Source organism: Leuresthes tenuis, unplaced genomic scaffold (assembly GCF_036924035.1).
Source record: "Leuresthes tenuis unplaced genomic scaffold, fLeuTen1.0.hap1 SCAF_4, whole genome shotgun sequence".
Classification (NCBI taxonomy): domain Eukaryota; kingdom Metazoa; phylum Chordata; class Actinopteri; order Atheriniformes; family Atherinopsidae; genus Leuresthes; species Leuresthes tenuis.
The window spans coordinates 9,683,690-9,702,289 of record NW_027325358.1 but is presented as its reverse complement, the minus strand read 5'-3'; the positions used below and the strand labels follow the sequence as shown (position 1 = coordinate 9,702,289).

Below are 18,600 nucleotides of genomic sequence, written 5' to 3'. Positions count from 1 at the left end.
GCTCTACTGTCTAATCATCCAATTACAGAGGGAAAAGGCATCTGTAATCAGCAGAGACAATAAAACAAGGGGTTGATGAGGCAGAGTGTCAGTGAGAGCATCTGTGTGGCTGAGCCTCAGCACATCTGTGTGGATGCTCCTTGGTGAGAGCAGTTTGCTGTGTGTGAGTCTTGCACGATGTCATTATCAGGACACCTCATAAAAGCAACCAAGAGTACTGTTTATTCGAGTCTATAACATCTAACATCAGCAAAGGAATCCTCTCAGTCAGCTATCTGAAAAAAATTACACTAACTCTACACAAAGTGATTGTATAAAAGCAGCAACAACACGGTTTCCACAGTAAAACAATGGCCTCTTCGCGGTTTCAAATCAAACCACTGCGCTCTCCGGAGCCCGCCGACATACTGGTGGAGAGAAGCTGCATTAAGCCATCCAGAAAACTCAGGGTGAGACCGGAACTTCATCAATATCGCTTTCAAATTAAAAGTAAAAAAAAAATAATTGCCATACGGAGTATCAGGTTTACTGATCATCTGAACTTGCAAACATTAAAAAATATTCTCTCCAAAACTTTAAATTTCATAACAGCAATTTGAATAATTTTGACTGAAACAAGCTCTGTAGGGACTGCATTGTGCTGTGGTGGTCAACACTGTCACCTCACAACAAGAAGGTCACCAGTTTGAACCCCATCTGAAGCCTTTCTATGTGAGGTTTGCTGTTCTCTCCCTGATAAGACTGAAGCAGGTATGGAAAATGGATATATGGGTTAACTCCAAGGCACAGAAATTTCCAACATCTATTGTTTCCAGCTACTCCTGTATAATATACTGCATATCCTCTACATAACAGGGTGATCAAAGTGTGTTCAAAGTGCATTCATCCAGAGGTTTCTTCAGCTCCGCTGCAACAAGAGTGATACAGGGAGTCATTCCTGCCCACAGCAATAATTCTACGCATATAAAACACACACAAACAAAAAGATTAATAACTAATTACTGGTAGTGAGTTGTTATGTTTCGAAGTTTTCTTTTTTTAAATAAAGTATTATTAAATTCTCTTCAATTATATATGAAGACTTTATTTAGAATCATAGGGGAAATTCACTCGTTGCAACAGTAAGAATCAAGAATAACATAAAAAAAACTAAATTAATTTAAATTACACAAGAAGTATAGAATCAACTGTTAGATAATAAGTCCTCAGAGCTAGACCAAAAAAAAAAAAAAAGAAAAAAGAGGAAGTAGTAACACAACTGTCTTACATATTCATCTTTTATTGATGAGGGGAGGGTCGTACTACTGTGTAAAGTCCTTCTTCAGCACCTCCCAAAGATAAGGTCTGGGCACTGTTGCAGCCAATCCATATATGAAAATGATGACTCCTGCTCCCTGAACTACTCTTTCAGAGTTTTAGCTTGTCATCTTGGAATATGCCTGTTCCATCAGGGCAGGAAATAAATTATATCAATGGAAAAACCCGGAAATTCAGTATATTCAGAGTTTGTTTGGGCATATAATGTTGTTGAACTTATAACCAACTGAAGCAACCAAATCATCTGATAGTTAGATTCAGGTGTCCATAATATATACAGGCAGTGTTAAATACCTAAGTGGCAGATACTATACACGCTAAACACATGGATACAGTGCATATATAGTACACACACGATCTGTGAATGTACTTCACGCACGGTGTTTGGGTATTATTGAGGGAACTATTGTATGAGAATGCCAAGAACTGATAGACACAACAGTGATTACATTGGGTGGTTGAGATAAAGTCTGATCACTTTATTATATGAATGAGCTGCAGTGGCGTTCCCTCCTATATTGTGATTAGATCATTTTGTTGCTGAATGGTGACAAAGTGACCAAATACCAAGTTGTTTTTTGTTATTTGTTATATTATGAATATCTGCACCAGGATGACACTGTCCCCTTAGGACATGAATGGGCCCTGATTGGTTTAGAACCTAAATCTAAACCCAGCTGGACTCCAGTGGGAGATTTATGGTGTGAAAATGACCCGATTTAAGTAACAACACCCTAAAGGTCTCTAGCGGAAATCGTTTTTGCTCGTGTTGTGTAACTTGACAGTGGGCAGTAAGCTTGTGTTCTCTGGTATTTCGTCGGAGGTGTGGAACAACTCACGGACACCAGTGTGGGAAACAAGAATAAGCAACAGCAAATGTGTCTCACCCGTCAGTGGTAGCCGTGGACCGAACCAGATGGATGAAGTTTCACAGGAATACCTGTAGTTCGGTTTTCGGTGACCCGGTCCGTTCACACATTTTATGATCGAGCGGACGGTGTTCGGAGATAAAAGGAGAGCAGGAGGGCGGCCACATTAAATAGACTCTCAGGTTTTGAGATAGACGCTTTTATATAAGCCACGCTTTAATTGAACTCAGAAGGATAGGCAGTGTGTTATCTTTTTCATCTTTTGGGTGTTTGCAGAGACAGATCGGGCTTTCAGAGTCTCACTGCTTTGCTTCTTCACTGGAAGAAGTTTCACGCCACGTCGTTTATTAAAACAACTGCACCTTGGTGTTATATTTGATCAACAAAGTTATCCCATACCAAAAAGTAACCACGGTTATTAGAGACAACTTGTTTGCATCTAATTTATTTTCCAACTAAGTTGGAAGACTGCTGCATTGTTTTGTTTCTTTTTCGTCCTAATTCAGACCAAGGCAAGACTGCTCCAGCTCTTACAACACTGCTCTCAGTTTTCAGGATATTTTGGAGAACTTCTCAGCCTTCTGGCGTTGAACGTTCTTAAAATGGAGAAGAAACTCTCTCTGTAGTCACCCTCCATCCATTTCTAACCCCATACTGGTTTTAACGTGCAATGGAAGACGAGGCCCACCTCATCCCGGTCCATATTGAACTTAATCGAGACGACCTGGGTGATCCTAACATTAGGAAACACCATAGCGATGACCAGACGCAGCAGGACATTGGTCACATCTTCCAGCAGATGATGGCCATTACAGATGAGAGTATGGATGAGGCCCAGGCCAGGTAATAACAGAAGTAAAAAGGGTCTAAACAGGGGGGATTCAGTATACCTTAAGATGGCATAGTTTTTATCCCTCTCCCTCATTACACTCTATCTGGCCTGCAGGAAAGTCAGACCAGCACCCTGACTCTTCTACAATGAAGATAAGCTGTTGTAATAGAATCAATATGTTGTTTAACATTGTCTTGCTGAAATATACAAGGCCTTCCCTGAGAAAAGATGTTGTCTGGATGGGAACATATGTTGCTGTAAAACCTCTATTCAAGTTTACATATTACTGAATGAGACTATCTGCCTCTGTAAGGTGCTCTTTTTATACAAATAATGTAATTAATATTGGTTGCCAGTTCACCTAATTAGTTGTAACATGTTCTATTTCTTTTTTGTACCACCTACTTTTATTTCCCTGTCCCAACTTTTATAAGATGCGTTGCTGCCATCAAAATTAGGCTTTGTGGAACTAAGGTTGTACGTCTACTGTGTTAGATCTTTTACTTATGGGTTCCAGTGCCCACAATCATGATACTAAAAAGCTCACAAACAAAAATGTGTTTGTAATGTAATATCTGTGTGTCATTCTGTGATTTTTTCCATTCAAGGAAACATGCTTTAAATTCCCATAAAATGAAGGCTGCTCTCTTCAGTGTCCTGTGTGAAATCAAAGAAAAAACAGGTAAGATGTCCACATGTCACTTACTTTTATATCAGCCAGTGAAGCAAAGGGTTGCAGGACAACATGAGTAAAGACATTTAATGTGTTAGGAATCTTAATCATGTCATTTACTGTTCTTTTTGTTTTGTTTTGTATGTTTATTGGTGACTCACATGATGGCACAACTGTGACAGAGACTGAGAGAGAGATTGGAGACAAAAAAGCAGATTGTATTGTTGTTCAACTACGTCTTCCAGGCTTTACTGACCAGTTTCTACATGTTATTAATGCATTGTCTCCCTTTCTCCCTCTCTTGCTCTTGTGCTCGGTGTGTCGTACTCAAGTGCCCTCAGTTTGAGGTTGGATTTTTCTAAAACTGATCCTCTGCTGGCTGCCTTGATGATTATTGGTGAGGCTCTCCTCCAAATGTTCAGATGGTGAAAGGCTAGAAGCACCACTGCAGGAGGAAATTCATGGGAGCAACAGGATCTTCTAATCTGGGTGATTAACAGCAGGAGTATGTGCCAGTAGTTAAGATGATACAATGTTGAATTAGTTCCAATTGTTTTGCGATCCACGTGACTGAACAGAAGCAGGATCTGTTCATACAAAAATGTCGGCCCTAAATGTTGCATTAGATCCTACATTACTTTTCTTCACCTCTCCCCACCTTATTAACACACAGAAGTGATATTCTGTTTGGCCTGAATGGCCAAACTTTCTATTTTACTGAGTAAGAACTCGTCTGTCCTTCACTTTTGAGCTCTAAACATCTTCAACACAAAGTAGAATGAGGTCACACTGAAATGAGAGGGATTTAGAGGTTTCAAGACAACTAGATATCTTACCTACTTACTTAACAGACTGAATTTACAATATCAACCATACGGGGAAAAGAGAAAGGTGGTAAAGGAAGATGTAAAATATGTTAAGCTGCAAATAGTTTTTAGAAAGAAATGGGGAAAAATGCAAAGATGAGGGAACCAACAGATGACTCTTTGACACTCATCTTTCCGTAAGTGGAGCCATCTTGCATTTATCTGCCTGCTCAGCTCACTTGTGTGTATTGCACACCACTTTCCTGTGGCTTGAATGGGTCAACATAGATTCTATGAATTTCAGTCAGTGTTGATTGATATTATTACCACTGGAACATGGATTAGAGTCATGGTGGCTACATTCATCCTTCATATGCACTCTGCATGCTCGACACATGCTTCAGTTTCTTAAGATAATAATTATAATGAAATAACCAAAAGGCTGGCAACTAAATGTATCTTATCTTTTCTTTCTGACTTTCCCCTCACACTTCTAGTTTAAAACTAGACAGATTATCAGACATTTTGAATTAGGACCCATGCAGGGTGTACCTGACTTCTAGCCCGATGACAGCTGGGATAGGCTCCAGTCCCCCACCCTCACCCTGAATTAGATTAAGCGGCCATGGGAATGAGAGAAAATTAAAGGAAGAGATTAGACTCATACATGAGAAGAGAAATGTTAGAGGGGCAGTAGCAATAACCTGGTTCTTTGCCACATGTAATATATTTTCCGTCATACTCACATTCGTGCAGTTACAGCTGACATACTGTGTGTATTTGCAGAACAACCGTCTTTACTGGTTCTGACTAAGTGCATCGAGCTGATTCCCAACTAGTTTATCTGATACACAGTTCATTACTGTGTTTCAATGTTTATAGGCTGTCAGTGGTCTCGTTATGGATTATGAATGGGAGACACTCCCTTGAACTACCTTGTTATTGTCACTTGATTTGCATAACTGCAAATTAGCGACCTCTCAAATGAGCCCTTGTTTTTCCCTGAGCCTTTAGTCACTCTTTAAGGAGCGTTATTAAAAGCTGTGTGTGTGCAGAGTGTGTTGCGTATGTGTGTCTTGTTCATTTGTTTTTTTCTTTTGGACTGCATACCAAGGAAAGATGGTCTCAGTACCACAGCAACAGCCACAGTTTTTTTAAAATGTGAACCTCCCTGGGGCTGGTGTCACATGTCTCAGCTTTCTTTACAGACTTCGGTTAAGTTCATTTTTCTGTCTCCAGCAAATTCAGTCACGCAAAGAAAAAAAAAAGATCTTATCCAGTTTAAGAACTGCTGACTCTACCTGCACTATTTTTTCAGATGTTTGATTGCAATAAAGAGTCATGTGGCTAGGTCATAGTAGATTACATTGTTTGGATATTTCTTGAGTTTACAGCAGTTAATGGCTTTTTATGCCATTGTGTTTGGACTTTGGAACATTTTTGAAGAACTAGAATACAGTGTGAAAATACTTTTTTGTGTGATTCTGGTATATAAATCACCCATTTGTATTTATGCTTCACACATGCAGCATTATGCTGAATAAGCTTCTAATCTGCAACAGTTACATCCTTTATAAACTTCTTGACTTTGAATGTTAGAGGGGTTGTGTGTAAAAAGTCTAATGTAGTGGGCACCCACTGTTTTCAGTTCTACGTAGCAGAGCTGGCAGTTTGATTGAAAAGTGTGACATAAGCAGGGTACACAGTGTTGTTAAGCTCCCTTTTTCCATTTTTCAACCAAATTGTCTAAATTTTCCAGTTGGTGTGTTTCGGTCTGCAGATGCCCCACATTTCGAACTAATAAAACTAAAGCTGCTAAACTTTTAAATTTTTTTTTTTTTTAACAAAATGAAATATAATCTGAGTAGATGTAAGGCATGACAGTCTCTGTACCTCTCCACAGTTCTCAATATACAAGGTTGTCATCAAGAGGATCCTCCAGACCCTCACATCATGCGACTGGACAACATGCTGTTAGCGGAGGGGGTCGCAGGTCCAGAGAAGGGGAGAGCTTCTGCAGCAGCGGTTGCTGCGACAGCTGGAAGGTTGCCTGACCACAGAAATACAGAATTTGACGACTACAGAGAAAGGCTCGCTCAGATACGACAGATTTACCACGCTGAGCTGGAGAAATGTGAACAGGTGTGTTATTGAAGCAAAAAACATATTTCACAATAGAGAGGTAAGAGAAGAGTCATTGCATTCCCGTTTGCCTCTCATCTCATACAGGCATGCAGTGAATTTACCAGCCATGTGATGAACCTGCTGAGGGAGCAGTCACGTACACGACCCATCTCACCCAAAGAGATTGAGCGAATGGTGTCAATCATCCACCACAAGTTCAGCGCCATCCAGATGCAGTTAAAGCAGAGCACATGCGAAGCTGTCATGATTCTACGTTCCAGGTTCCTGGATGCCAGGTTGGGTCGCTCATGTTTATTTTCCTTTCTCCTCTCACCGATAATCTTCCAGTGTGTTTAAATTGTGCAATTGTCCCTGTTCTGTCAGACGGAAACGAAGAAACTTCAGCAAACAGGCAACACAGATTTTGAATGAATATTTTTACTCTCATCTGGCAAACCCATACCCTAATGAGGAGACTAAAGAGGAGCTGGCCAACAAGTGCTTCATTACTGCTGCTCAGGTCAGGATGTCAATTGAGAAAAAATTATTGCCAAAAAACCCCATGATCTATAACATGAAAATAACTATGTGTTGTGCCAGCGGTCAGCTTAATTTTTTCCCTTCTTTAATCCTCTCAGGTGGCCAACTGGTTCGGAAACAAAAGGATTCGGTACAAGAAGAACATTGCAAAGTTCCAGGGAGAAGCAAATCTGTATGCTAAGACAGCTGCAGACGCTGCAAGTGATTGCTCACTTGCCAGTCAAGCTAGCTCCCCAGTTACACCAAACTCAGGTACCCAAAGGAAGAGTATGCAACAATGACAAATCTAACGGTCAAGTTGCAGACAGCAACTCTCTCCAGTGCTATCAATGCACTATCCTGTTGCCAGATTTTGTGACAGTAACGCCTAAGCAGATGTATAAAAACAAGCCCAAAAGAAGTGAAGGAGCTGGGTTAAAAAAAAGAGCAGCCCAAAACTATGTGAGATTACCAGGCACTAACTGAGAGGAGCAGGCAATCACATGGAGCAGTCAGCGTTTAGATCTTTTAAAGTAGCAGCACTGCAGTGTAAAAATACTTTGTTACCTGAAAGTAGAATAAGCATGATGTGCATGTGAAAGTTACAGGTATTAAATCTACACACAACACTGTAAGGCTCTATGTAAGCCTTTTAACACAGTAGTTCATGAAATACCAAAGCAAATACTTACTGTGTCGGACTGTGGGCTCATACTGTTTGAAAATGATCTGTTTAGACAGATCATTTTCAAACAGTATAACAAAAAGCATTGCCCAGAGGTCAGTCCTGGGATCACCCCTGTTCATTTGATATGTTAACGATTTTGATTGAAGGGCCTTCGATGCCAATTTTATTTGAACTGTTGATGGTACAGTGATGAACTCCCCTGCAACCACAACTAACCACTCCCTCCATCAGCCACAACAACCTTTCAATACTGTCCAGCGTACCATTTTGATTTAGGACTTGTTTAGAATCTCAACAAAACCAAACTAATGATGCTCTCAAATACAAAAACCAAACCTCAGATTATTCCATCTACTTTCCAAGGTTTTAAGATCGCATTTGTGTTGTAAAACAAATCTATTTGATGACTCGTTGTCTTTTGCGCCTTATATCCAGCGTGTTTTTTTCTGCAGAATCAAGTCTTTTCTTTCAGGCCAAAAACAGACTTGTCACTACTACTTTTGTGCTGGAATATGGAGACGCTAATTATATGCAAGCATATTCGTATGATTGTTATTCTTTAAATACAGTCTACCGTGGAGCACAGAGGTTCATCACAGACCTTAAAACTCTCACTCATCTGTTTGCTTAGGTTGGATGATCTGAATATACAGACAACAATTTTATAACTCTGTGTACAAAGCTATTGGTGGTCCTCTTCCACCCAGTCTCCATTTTTCAAAACAGCATAGAAATATATTGTCTTCATTCTCAAGACTCCTAATCCCTTCTAACCATCCCTAAAAGCCATGCTGAATTGTGAAAAAGGGCTTTTAAGTATAACTGCCTCCCTCTGCTTGGAATCAGTTCCAGAAACAACTGACACTGAGGGAGTTCATTGAGCAAATTCAAAGAAATGATTCACAGTTTGGAGGCATAAACATTTAGCTGCAAATGTAATGGTTGATTGTAACTGCCCTACTTTACCCCTGATAACTGATGATGACCTCTTTTGATATTCATAAGTCTTTTAGTGTTGATATGCATGTTTGTTGTTGTAGTTGAATTTGTTTTATGTAAATTATGTGTGTACTGTTGTGTGAGTTGCTGATAGATCTGCTGACAGTCTTGACTAGAATGATCTAGCAAGAGAGATTTTGAGTATCCAGAGTCTGATTTTCTTGGTTAAATAAAGTTTGAATAAAGGTTTGCGTCATACAGAAAAAAAACAGGCCTGTCTGGAAGACTGATATGATGGTTAACTTACCTCTGTCATCTCTTCACTAACAGGAGAATATCCAGCTCCCTGTTACACACCTGATCAGAGGTTAAGAGGAACCATCTGGAGAAACTATCCTACCTCCTTGTCTCCACGTGAGTAGCCGCTTTTACACCTTGTTACTGTAGACACTCTGCAATTTAGTAGTCATGTTAAGACGTGGAAAGCCTTTTTTTTTACTGGGTTAAGAAGTTGTACACTGAACATACAACACTGAAATAAAGTATTTCTTGTAGATATCCAGGACTTTGTCAGTAACTGAATCAGGATTGTTGTTGAGCATTAAAGAAAACCTACGCAACAACTTTATTCATGTAAAAGGAAACGGGGTATTTGTGGCACCTGATGTTGGTCTGTTTTTGAAATACCAACTAAGCTTTTTTCAGACACTTGTAAAGGGTATTCACTGAGTTTGATAGCATAATGCGTGAAATATCTTCAACTGTAGCAGTAAAACTGGATCAAGAAACATAAAATCCAAGAATGAACCAGAAATTCAAATCAAACCATCAATAAGACAGTGAACAGTAGACTTCCATCATAGAGGCAAAGTGTTCATAGTATACAGTTGTACTTAAGTAAATTAATGTAAGTGTATACACAGTCAGGTAATCACTTATATTCCTTGGAGGTCTACATGTGATAAACTGATTAAAGTAAAGTTAAATTTTACATTTACAAACAAACACAATAAATTTGTATACATTCTACATTCTCCCCCTATTGATAATATTCTGTCTCTTTCTGAATCTCTTTTGTTTAGGTTGATGGAGGCTGGCAATACAATGTGAATCCTATTCTTCCTCACCCAGAACACGAGTCATCGTGGGCTCTGTCACCCCCATCTGATGCTCTACTGTTCTCTCTTTTCATCTTCAGACTTCAGATTTCCAGCTGAGTCTGTGCAGTACAGGATCACCTTAAAACACAGTGTTTTTCTAATTTTCCTTTTTGTGTTTGTCTCTGAAAAGAACTTAAAACGAAGAAACTACAGAAGAGTTAAGAGCCTATATGTGTTTTGAACTATCGCCCCAAATTTTGATTCATTGTTTTATTTCAAGATTAAAAAGATGCATGTTATGTTACGCATGGATATTTGTATTTTTCTTTTTTCTTAAAGTTTTTTTTTTTAAAGTAATGTCACTATCCCCACACAACCAAAAACGAATAAACACATTGTCATTTATTACATTTTTGTAAATTGTCTGACATAAACTGGATTGTTGTTTCAGTATTGATCATGTGTTTTTTTTTTCATGTGTGTCCTCTAGTGTTGAGTAATGTCACTGCATCCTCTTTACCTTCTTTTTCTGTCTGCCTTTTTTTCTTATCACTTCTTTTTTTGTAGTTAATCTTTAGTTATGTATGTCAGCCAGTCGGACATCATAAGCGGACGTAAGGCTGACTGAGTTTTTCACATTAGACGATATTGATATTCACGGGTCAAAGATTTTTTACAAGTCTGGATTTGTTGGTTTTTAAAATAAACATCAGAGCAAATCTGGAAAGCTAAAACTGTAGAGGCTGGGTTTATTGTCAGCTCGCTGGATCAAGACCAAGATGTTTGATCCTGAACATAAATCATTCTAATAAAACATAAATGTGTCTCTTTGTAACTCTTCATGAACAAAGAAGTGGTTATATGAGTAAGATTTTAGATTAGAACATGCAGGTTATAATAACACTGGGCTCTGTGGGTATTAAATGAGGTCATTTTAAATTGTGAAATTATTTTATTTTTTCTGAAAACAATGCAATCAACGCTGCTTTTAAGCATAATGGTGAAAGGTGATTTTAAAAGCAAGCCTTTGATTACTCTGTAGGGTGTTTTGTGCATCCATCGCATAGAACCTGACCGCTCCTGGGCCCTACAAAGCTTTTGGTTTCTTTCGTAATTGCTATCCCTGAGCAAGAAAAAAGTGGAAAGACTTTAACTCACAAGAGACTTTCAAATTACTCTGTATTCTATACAAACTGTATATCTTATTTTATATCTACAATAGAATCAGAATTCAGCAAATCAGTTGAATGCTCATCTTGGCTGATATTTCTTTATTTCAAAATGAGATTAAAATGAGATTCAAAATGATTTAATTTAGGATAAAAAAAAAAATCTTTAACTGAATGAACCAAAGTAAAGCAGTAATATTGTGGCCTTGTAGTACAATGATGCTTAATTTTGTTTGAAAATTGTAAATATTAAATTTATTTCTGAAAGAGCACATAAGGCAGGAAGATAAGGCTTGTGTCTGATAATATTGTATAGTGAGTGCTACAATTTTGTAGCTTTTCAGTATTAGAAAATACCATGGTAAGTTTTTAACACTAACGGAGTGAAGTGCTGGTTTATTAAAAGGGAAAATGTATTCTTAACTGCTTTGATTTGATTAGCTGGCACATTATCTGGCATATAAACAGTAGTTATCTTATGGTTATTGTCACAGTCTGCCCTATCAGTTTATGTTATGTCACAGTTTGTTTAATCATGTTATGTTCTAGCCATGTTTTTCCCCTGTCACGTTTGGTTCACCCACGTCACCTGTCTCATTGTTCACAGCTGCACCTCATTCACTGATCACTCCCTTCACAGTATTTAGCTTCCTGGTTTACTTTCAGTCCCTGCAGAATCCTCACTATCCCTTCATGCCGAGTCACGAAAAGATAAGTTTGGTCACCTGCCTCATAGTCTTGTTTTGTCACAGTCCTGTTTATTCATAGTCTTGTTACCACAGTCCTCTGTGTTTCATAGTCTTGATTTAGTTGATTTTTGTTAGTGTTTTTTCATAGTTAAGCATTTTTGATGATCCGGCTCTTCATGCTCCCCGTCTTGTTTGTGGAATAAACCTCGTTTTTTTTTTTTTTTTAACCAAGAGAACTACATCTGGGTCCTACCTCTCCACCAGTTCCTGACAGTTATCAGTTGCATCACATTCTAAATGTTCTGCAATGAAACTAATTCTAATTCTTCCAAACTTAAGACAATTTTCTCTTCCTTTTATTAATACATAGGGTCTTATAGCCACGTAGGCCCCTAATTCAAATAATTAAGATTAAGAAATTGTTATATTATGTTGTTATTAGTTATTCTTTCAAAATTTCTTTGCATATTTTCAAAAACGATTTTACTGATAGGTTCTGTTTGGCTGGAGAGTGATCACTTTCTGGATCACAGAATAATTCTGGGAAGAGTAAAGAGATGAAATCTGTTTTCCTTTTGCCTGACATCGACAGATCAGTCAAAAAACACAAACCAACTCAAAAGTCCTTGGATAACTTTTGGCACATCAAAATGAGACAATAATTAGCTCAGAAAGAGTTCAGAAATGTAAAAGTCTGTGCTTTATAAGTAACTTGAGCTTCCAGGCTGTATTTGAATTGGGGAAGAGGACAGTTGATTGGTTAAAGGTTGAAAATGATAAGAGATGGACAAAGACAGAGAAAGGCTGTACACAGCAGTGACAGTGGGGCTGTTCTGCACTCATCATGGATTTATCTCCTGTGATTCTGATCCTGTGCTCTCTACTATGTTCAGGTAATGAATAAGATTCAATTCAAACAACAAATAAGAGTTTATTCTCATGTTGCTTGTTTTGTCCCTCTGACAGCTTTTCATTTAGTTTATAGTCTGTTATATAGACTAAAAGGGTCAGTTAAAATAAGAAATATAATTGTACTCCTTGCATTAGAAATAGATTAAAGCTGACCTAGAATCTCAGTCTACACTCTGTCGTTATAATCTACTCTGTTTTTTTCTTTTTATGAGCACAACAAATGGTTTTCATTAAGTGATTAAGTTGAACCAGTCCATTAAAGTAGAAAAGTGCTGTCTTTAAGTCCACTTTCATTGTGATAAATCTAATTTTTTTAAAAACTGTTTTCACATTTGTTTTGTGACCATGTCACACTACAGATCAATCTGGGAGTTTGTTCTGGTTGCCTGCTGTGGGGTGGTCTTTGTTTACATTGCATTTTACCCAGAGCGATCTGAAAGTTCACAGATTGATTATACATGTGTGCGTTCTTGCACATGTGTTTGATGTGTTTTTCTGTGCAGCGGTTGGTCAGGCTCCAGTGGTCACAGTGGAGCCCCGGTCTGCTACCGTGCACCAGGGAGAGTCTGTCAGCTTTCGGTGCCAAGCGAAGAGCACAGTGCAACCGGTCCAACTTGAGTGGAGTAGACCCAATAACCAAGCATTACCAGGTCAGGACCAAGCACATTACCACAAAAGCACAGTTCACGTAAAATCACCTACAGTCATGTGAAAGGACAGCACATCTTCTTTCAATGTCAAGGTTGTGCATATCAGGATATGACAAAAAAGCATCTGGTGCTTACCAGGTCTTAAAATACAACCTCAGATGAACAACACGTTACACCTTCTCAAGAATTATTCAATGAAAAAAACTAAATGCAGAAGTGTTTAAAAAAATAAGTACACTCAGTAATTTGATTTCCTGTAGAACCACATATTGCTGCTATAAGTTAAAGTGACATCAGTGAGGAAGAATTTTGGCTCACTCTTTACAATGTTGTTTCAACTCATTCAGGCTGCCAGGCATTTGTTTAGAGGTCTGGACTTTGACTGGACCATTGCAACACCTTGATTCTTTTCTGTTTCAAACGTTCTGTTGTACATTTGCTACTGGGTTTGGGGTCATTGTCCTGTTACGTGAGTCAGTTTGAGCCAAGTTTTAGTGGACAGAAAGATGGCCTCATATTTGACTGAAGAAAACTTTGGTATACAGAGGAGTTCATGGTTGACTTCATGCTTGCAAGGTGTCCAGGTCCGATGACTGTAAAACAAGCCTAAATCATTGATATCTCCACTTTGTCTTGTCTATCCATACATTGATCCAGAAGTTTTTCAAACCTGAGCTGTGCTGCCATGACAGTTTTATAGATAAGCTTTCCGAACAAGCCATATTTATTCAGTCTTTTTCTGTGGTATCATGAACTTTAACAGCTAACATACAAACTGAGATGTCTTGAAATGTAAAAACCTTAAAATTGAAAGCAAGTGTACTCCCTTTTTTTTCTATACAACTGTGTATTTGTGAGGTCTAACTGAACTCTCTTGTTTTCATCTAGACAATGTTAAAATTGGTCCTGATGGGTCCGTGTTGACGTTTGTGAATGCACGACCTGGAAACCAGGGCCAATACCGCTGTGTGGCTGTCAGCTCCACTGGCCGCAGCTCTGCCAATGCTATGCTGAACGTCAAACGTGAGCTTTGTCTTTTCTACTAACATTTTCCTCATCTTGGTGTGTGCAGTGGCAAAACTGTAAAATCTAGACTCCCTGAGAGAAAATCTAATGCAAATCTCATCTTATCAGGGTGTCATTTGTTGCCACCACAGGTAGTCATTGGAAAAAAGATGCTATAATCAATTGTATTTGACATACAGAGCAACAAAAAGCAAATAAACATGGTTAACATAAAGGTTGTGAGCTTAACTGAGAGAGCTCAAGATCACAAGAAAGCTCCAGAGCCAGGTGTGTTCCAGAGTAAGAAGAGGGTGAAATGACACCTTCCATTTGCCAAATATCCTGTAACCTGCTCCAAGCTAAGTGTTGGATGTTTAACACCTAATTTTTGTGTACTTGTAATCTAGGAACACATCCCCTATTGTTTTATGACTGATTTGATTGGCACCAGCCAGTTTCAAAGCTTCTAGTGTAGGTCAATGGATTTCCCATGATGCAAAATACATTTTTGGGTCATGACAGTAAAATAACCGTAGATAGATTAAACAGCACTTGAGGCTGTCCTCCCAAAAAAGACCCCAATGGGTAATTTCTTCATGCAAACAACAACAACCTACAAAAATATGTGACTTTTAGTGGTCGTGAAAGCAACTGCATGTGAAGTGCAAAGACAAATTAGGACCATAATTGTGACGATAGTAGTAGGTTTTAGTTCTAACAGTGATGTTTGTTTTAATCCTAACCAACTAGTTTGGAATACAAAAAAAAAACTGTTATTAGCCATACAAACAACTTATTAGTCATTTTTATTGGAGGACTTGATGGATTGGACTTAATTGCATTCATATTCTACTCAAACTTGCTTGGTTGATACAAGTCAGACTATAAATGAAAGCATTACCATATTTCTCTCAGATTCTCCTAAAGTACGGCTGACACCAGCAGGGCCCCTGCGGGCCAGGGTAGGTGACTCTTTGTCAGTGGAATGTCGCGCTACAGGCAGGCCACGCCCCACATTGTCCTGGAAACGCCAAGGCTCCACCCTCCAGCTGGTTACCTCAGAGATAAATGATGTCAACACTATTAAGGTGAAATACTAACCCAAGCAAGTTGTTCTTGAATCAATGTCCACATTTAGAAAAATGCCTAGAACATGATATTTGACTGTTTTCTCAGTGGAATGCCATACGTCCAGAGGACTCAGGAGTGTACATTTGCCAGGCTGAGAACAATGAGGGTATTTCAGAAGTCAAAATTCAGGTCCATGTTGATGGCCAACCAGGAGCACCTGTGGCTTCAGTGAACAGCCCAGAATTGACTGTGGTGGAAGGGCAAATTGTCACAATGGAGTGCAAGGCCAGTGGTAAGATGTCTGTGTGGTTGTGTTATGAATATCTTCTATTTCTGCTCCCAATTCTCAAATTGAATTTCTTTTCAGGTTCCCCTCCTCCTGTTATTACCTGGTCCAAACTACGAGCACCATTGCCATGGAAACACACAATGGTTAATGGAGTTCTGACAATCACCAGCGTGGGGCGCCAAGACTCGGGAGAGTACATCTGCAATGCAACCAACATAAATGGCTACAGTGAGGCGTACACGCAGATGGAGGTCGAGTGTGAGTGGATACACATATCAAACACACTTAGATTCTCTGTCTCAACTCAAGTTGAGATTAATGGTATTTTTTCTTCACGCAGCCCCTCCGTACGCCACCAGCCTGCCTGACCAGGTGAGGCTCCGGCCCGGAGACGCCCTGCTGGTGCAGTGCCTCGCCCACGGCACTCATCCCATGCAGTTCACGTGGAGCCGGGTGGGCAGGGGCAATTTATCTGCTGGAGCAGAGACCACAAAAGATGGAAAGCTACTGATAGCCCATGTTAAACTGAGCGACAGCGGAACATACAAATGTGTGGCCACCAATCACATTGGTTCCAGTGAGGCATTGACAAAAGTCATTATAAAAGGTGAGAGGGTGTTTAGGATTTGTTATTCAAAGTACATCTAAGTGAATTTTCTGTTTTGTGTTTATTTCACTGTCTAATCGTGTCTGTTTCTTTTGTCTGTTTTATCTTTACAGCTTAAAACGACATGGTCCCACTTTAGCTCACTGACAAAAAATAAAAATCATGCAGGGAAAATCATATTTAATAAATTAATCTATTTTGATGTATACCATGCTCCTGCTCCTTGAACTCTTGGAATTATGGCGCAGGGGTTAATGATGTACTTTTAAAGGGAATTGATACTCTGGAACTCTGTGACTAACATCTAACATTATGGGTGTGGGAGGTTTTTTCTTTATGTGAATTACAGCCTGCTTTCCTTCATTAATTTCCTTTGCTACACTATAGTTCAATAGTAAAAAAAAAAAAAAGGTAGAAGAAAACAAACAAGAATGTAATCTTATATAAAAGTCGTTGAGATCATGACATAAATATGAAAAACTCTAATCTTTGAAAAGAGAATAAAAAAGACAGCTTGGTGTAACATGAAAATTGAAGTTGTTCTCATGTTTTCCTGACCTGAGCTTAGCTGCTGACTATTGGTCATAAAAGGTGTGTTTTATTATGTGCAAAAGCATGTAAATTTACAGCATGTTTTTTTATACATTTTTTTTTTCATGACAGTTTCTAATGTTTGATGTTCTTTGCTTCCTTGAGACAGAGCACACATAAGAGTCATCATCCATTGCTTTGGGGGATGGTGGGTGAAAGAGTAATGGGTCTAAATTTGATAAGCAGCAGAGAGCCAGAAACAATGTTGTTTTGTTCCCAAACTGCTGGTGTTACAGTGTATGGCCAGTTCATCCAAATGATGTCTGGATTAAGCACCACAAAATCAACATATTATCTAATCCAATTTTGTAATGTTGATTTTCATTTTTTAATGTTTAGATTTTTTATAAACAACCTAACAGAAACAACAATAGAAGCAAAACAAACCCATAAACTGTAGTGGTGAAACGGGGGAGCATCCAGACCTGTACCAACCGTTTTTTAGGGACAGCTTCTACATGCAAGCCTTCAGGCTACTGAACTGCTGATTACCAAACACTTTGCACACCCACCAGATGTGTTCATGTGGGTGAACATCACACCCTCCTGCAACACAGACTGTTTTTGAGGAATTGAAAATTCTATTGATATTTGACTTCTGCATTATCATTCTTCTACATTTTTTTTTAGTTTTAAGCGTAACATTTGCTTTTAGTATTTGTTCTGAATGTGAAACATTTGAGGGGGCTCTAAGTCCAAGACACCATTGACAGAATGGAAGTGGAATACAAAACGACCAAGAACAGAATTAAACCAACGAAAGGGATAACAGGAGTTTAACTGATGTTAAATCAGAGCATCAATCCAAAGTCATTTCTTTAACCACATGGTGGCAATATATTGCTTTAGGACACACATATATTTGTCCTCGGGCCAAATAAGCACTCCGAGCTGCCACACTTAACAAATGGAGGGACAGATGCAGAGCACAGTCAAGGTTTTTTTTTTCCAGACGACTACATGCCATCATCTTTATAAATGACGAAAACCTTTGGCTGATCACAGCGGCCCTCAGTGTACATTTGGACTATAACCATGCACTGAACAAAGTCCTGTTTGGCCAATAAAATGTGTTGCAACAAGCGTGCCCGATAGTTGAGCTGTTGCACAATATTTGAAGTAGCTCTGCCTATATTAGGTGTTATGCCCTCAATAAAGGTTTGTGGTCACGGCATAAGGTTGAACAGTGAGCTGCCATTTCCAAAGCTGCTGCCAGAACAAATCCTCTATCTGCTGCATGTGTCTTTGGCCTCACTCACAAAGCCTCCATGGAGAAATTGGTTTTACCCTTTCCACTAGTCTTTACTCCATCTTTACAGGCACTTCAAAGCTGATGAGGAAACATCTGCCCCCTGTCACCTCAATCCACCCCCTCACTTCTCAGACAGCTAAAGCAGAGAGGAAAATACAAGAGAGATACCCACATTCATTGTTAAATTAGAATTATAAAAAGCCTTTGAGTTGGAAAAGAGAAGATTAATGTATCAGTGGAGAGGAAACACTAATTCATGAAATCTGATCCAGCTCTATCTGTGTATATCACTTTGTATATATATTAACTCGACGTGGACTTATGGTCTCTTATGGAGCCTCGTATAAACAGAAAGACTCAAGATGACGTCCCAGAAAAGGGATGTGCGCACACACTCACACAAACAGTTTGTCACAACTTCAGAAACATTACAATAATTTAGAAAGCAGTAAGACTAGGTAGTAGCTCTGTATTGGCACTGGATAACATGTTTATGTT

General features: G+C 38.9%; 2 protein-coding genes across 2 annotated transcripts; both read left to right on the top strand.

The window, feature by feature from the left end:
* The first annotated feature begins 2,139 nt into the window (after positions 1 to 2,139).
* LOC140305569 (pre-B-cell leukemia transcription factor 1-like) lies at positions 2,140 to 10,172 on the top strand. The gene is made up of 8 exons (XM_072384486.1): positions 2,140 to 3,029; positions 3,627 to 3,700; positions 6,401 to 6,639; positions 6,727 to 6,917; positions 7,006 to 7,141; positions 7,260 to 7,413; positions 9,098 to 9,181; positions 9,850 to 10,172. The coding sequence occupies exons 1-8, from the start codon at positions 2,857 to 2,859 to the stop codon at positions 9,852 to 9,854; spliced, it is 1,056 nt and encodes a 351-aa protein (XP_072240587.1). The 5' UTR covers positions 2,140 to 2,856; the 3' UTR covers positions 9,855 to 10,172.
* A 2,334-nt stretch (positions 10,173 to 12,506) lies between these two features.
* On the top strand, positions 12,507 to 16,790 carry LOC140305562 (basement membrane-specific heparan sulfate proteoglycan core protein-like). Its single transcript, XM_072384477.1, has 8 exons — positions 12,507 to 12,618; positions 13,141 to 13,287; positions 14,176 to 14,310; positions 15,208 to 15,380; positions 15,469 to 15,655; positions 15,731 to 15,910; positions 15,993 to 16,259; positions 16,373 to 16,790. Exons 1-8 carry the CDS (start codon positions 12,570 to 12,572, stop codon positions 16,375 to 16,377), a joined length of 1,143 nt encoding a protein of 380 aa, XP_072240578.1. The 5' UTR covers positions 12,507 to 12,569; the 3' UTR covers positions 16,378 to 16,790.
* The last annotated feature ends 1,810 nt before the right edge of the window (positions 16,791 to 18,600 follow it).

Coding starts and splice junctions, on each gene's coding strand:
- LOC140305569 (XM_072384486.1), top strand. CDS start 2,857: ATGGAAGACGAGGCCCACCTCATCCCGGTCCATATTGAACTTAATCGA. Junction 7,142..7,259: donor GCTTCATTACTGCTGCTCAG/GTCAGGATGTCA, acceptor TAATCCTCTCAG/GTGGCCAACTGGTTCGGAAA. Junction 7,414..9,097: donor CCCAGTTACACCAAACTCAG/GTACCCAAAGGA, acceptor CTTCACTAACAG/GAGAATATCCAGCTCCCTGT.
- LOC140305562 (XM_072384477.1), top strand. CDS start 12,570: ATGGATTTATCTCCTGTGATTCTGATCCTGTGCTCTCTACTATGTTCA. Junction 12,619..13,140: donor GTGCTCTCTACTATGTTCAG/GTAATGAATAAG, acceptor TTTTCTGTGCAG/CGGTTGGTCAGGCTCCAGTG. Junction 15,656..15,730: donor AATGGAGTGCAAGGCCAGTG/GTAAGATGTCTG, acceptor ATTTCTTTTCAG/GTTCCCCTCCTCCTGTTATT.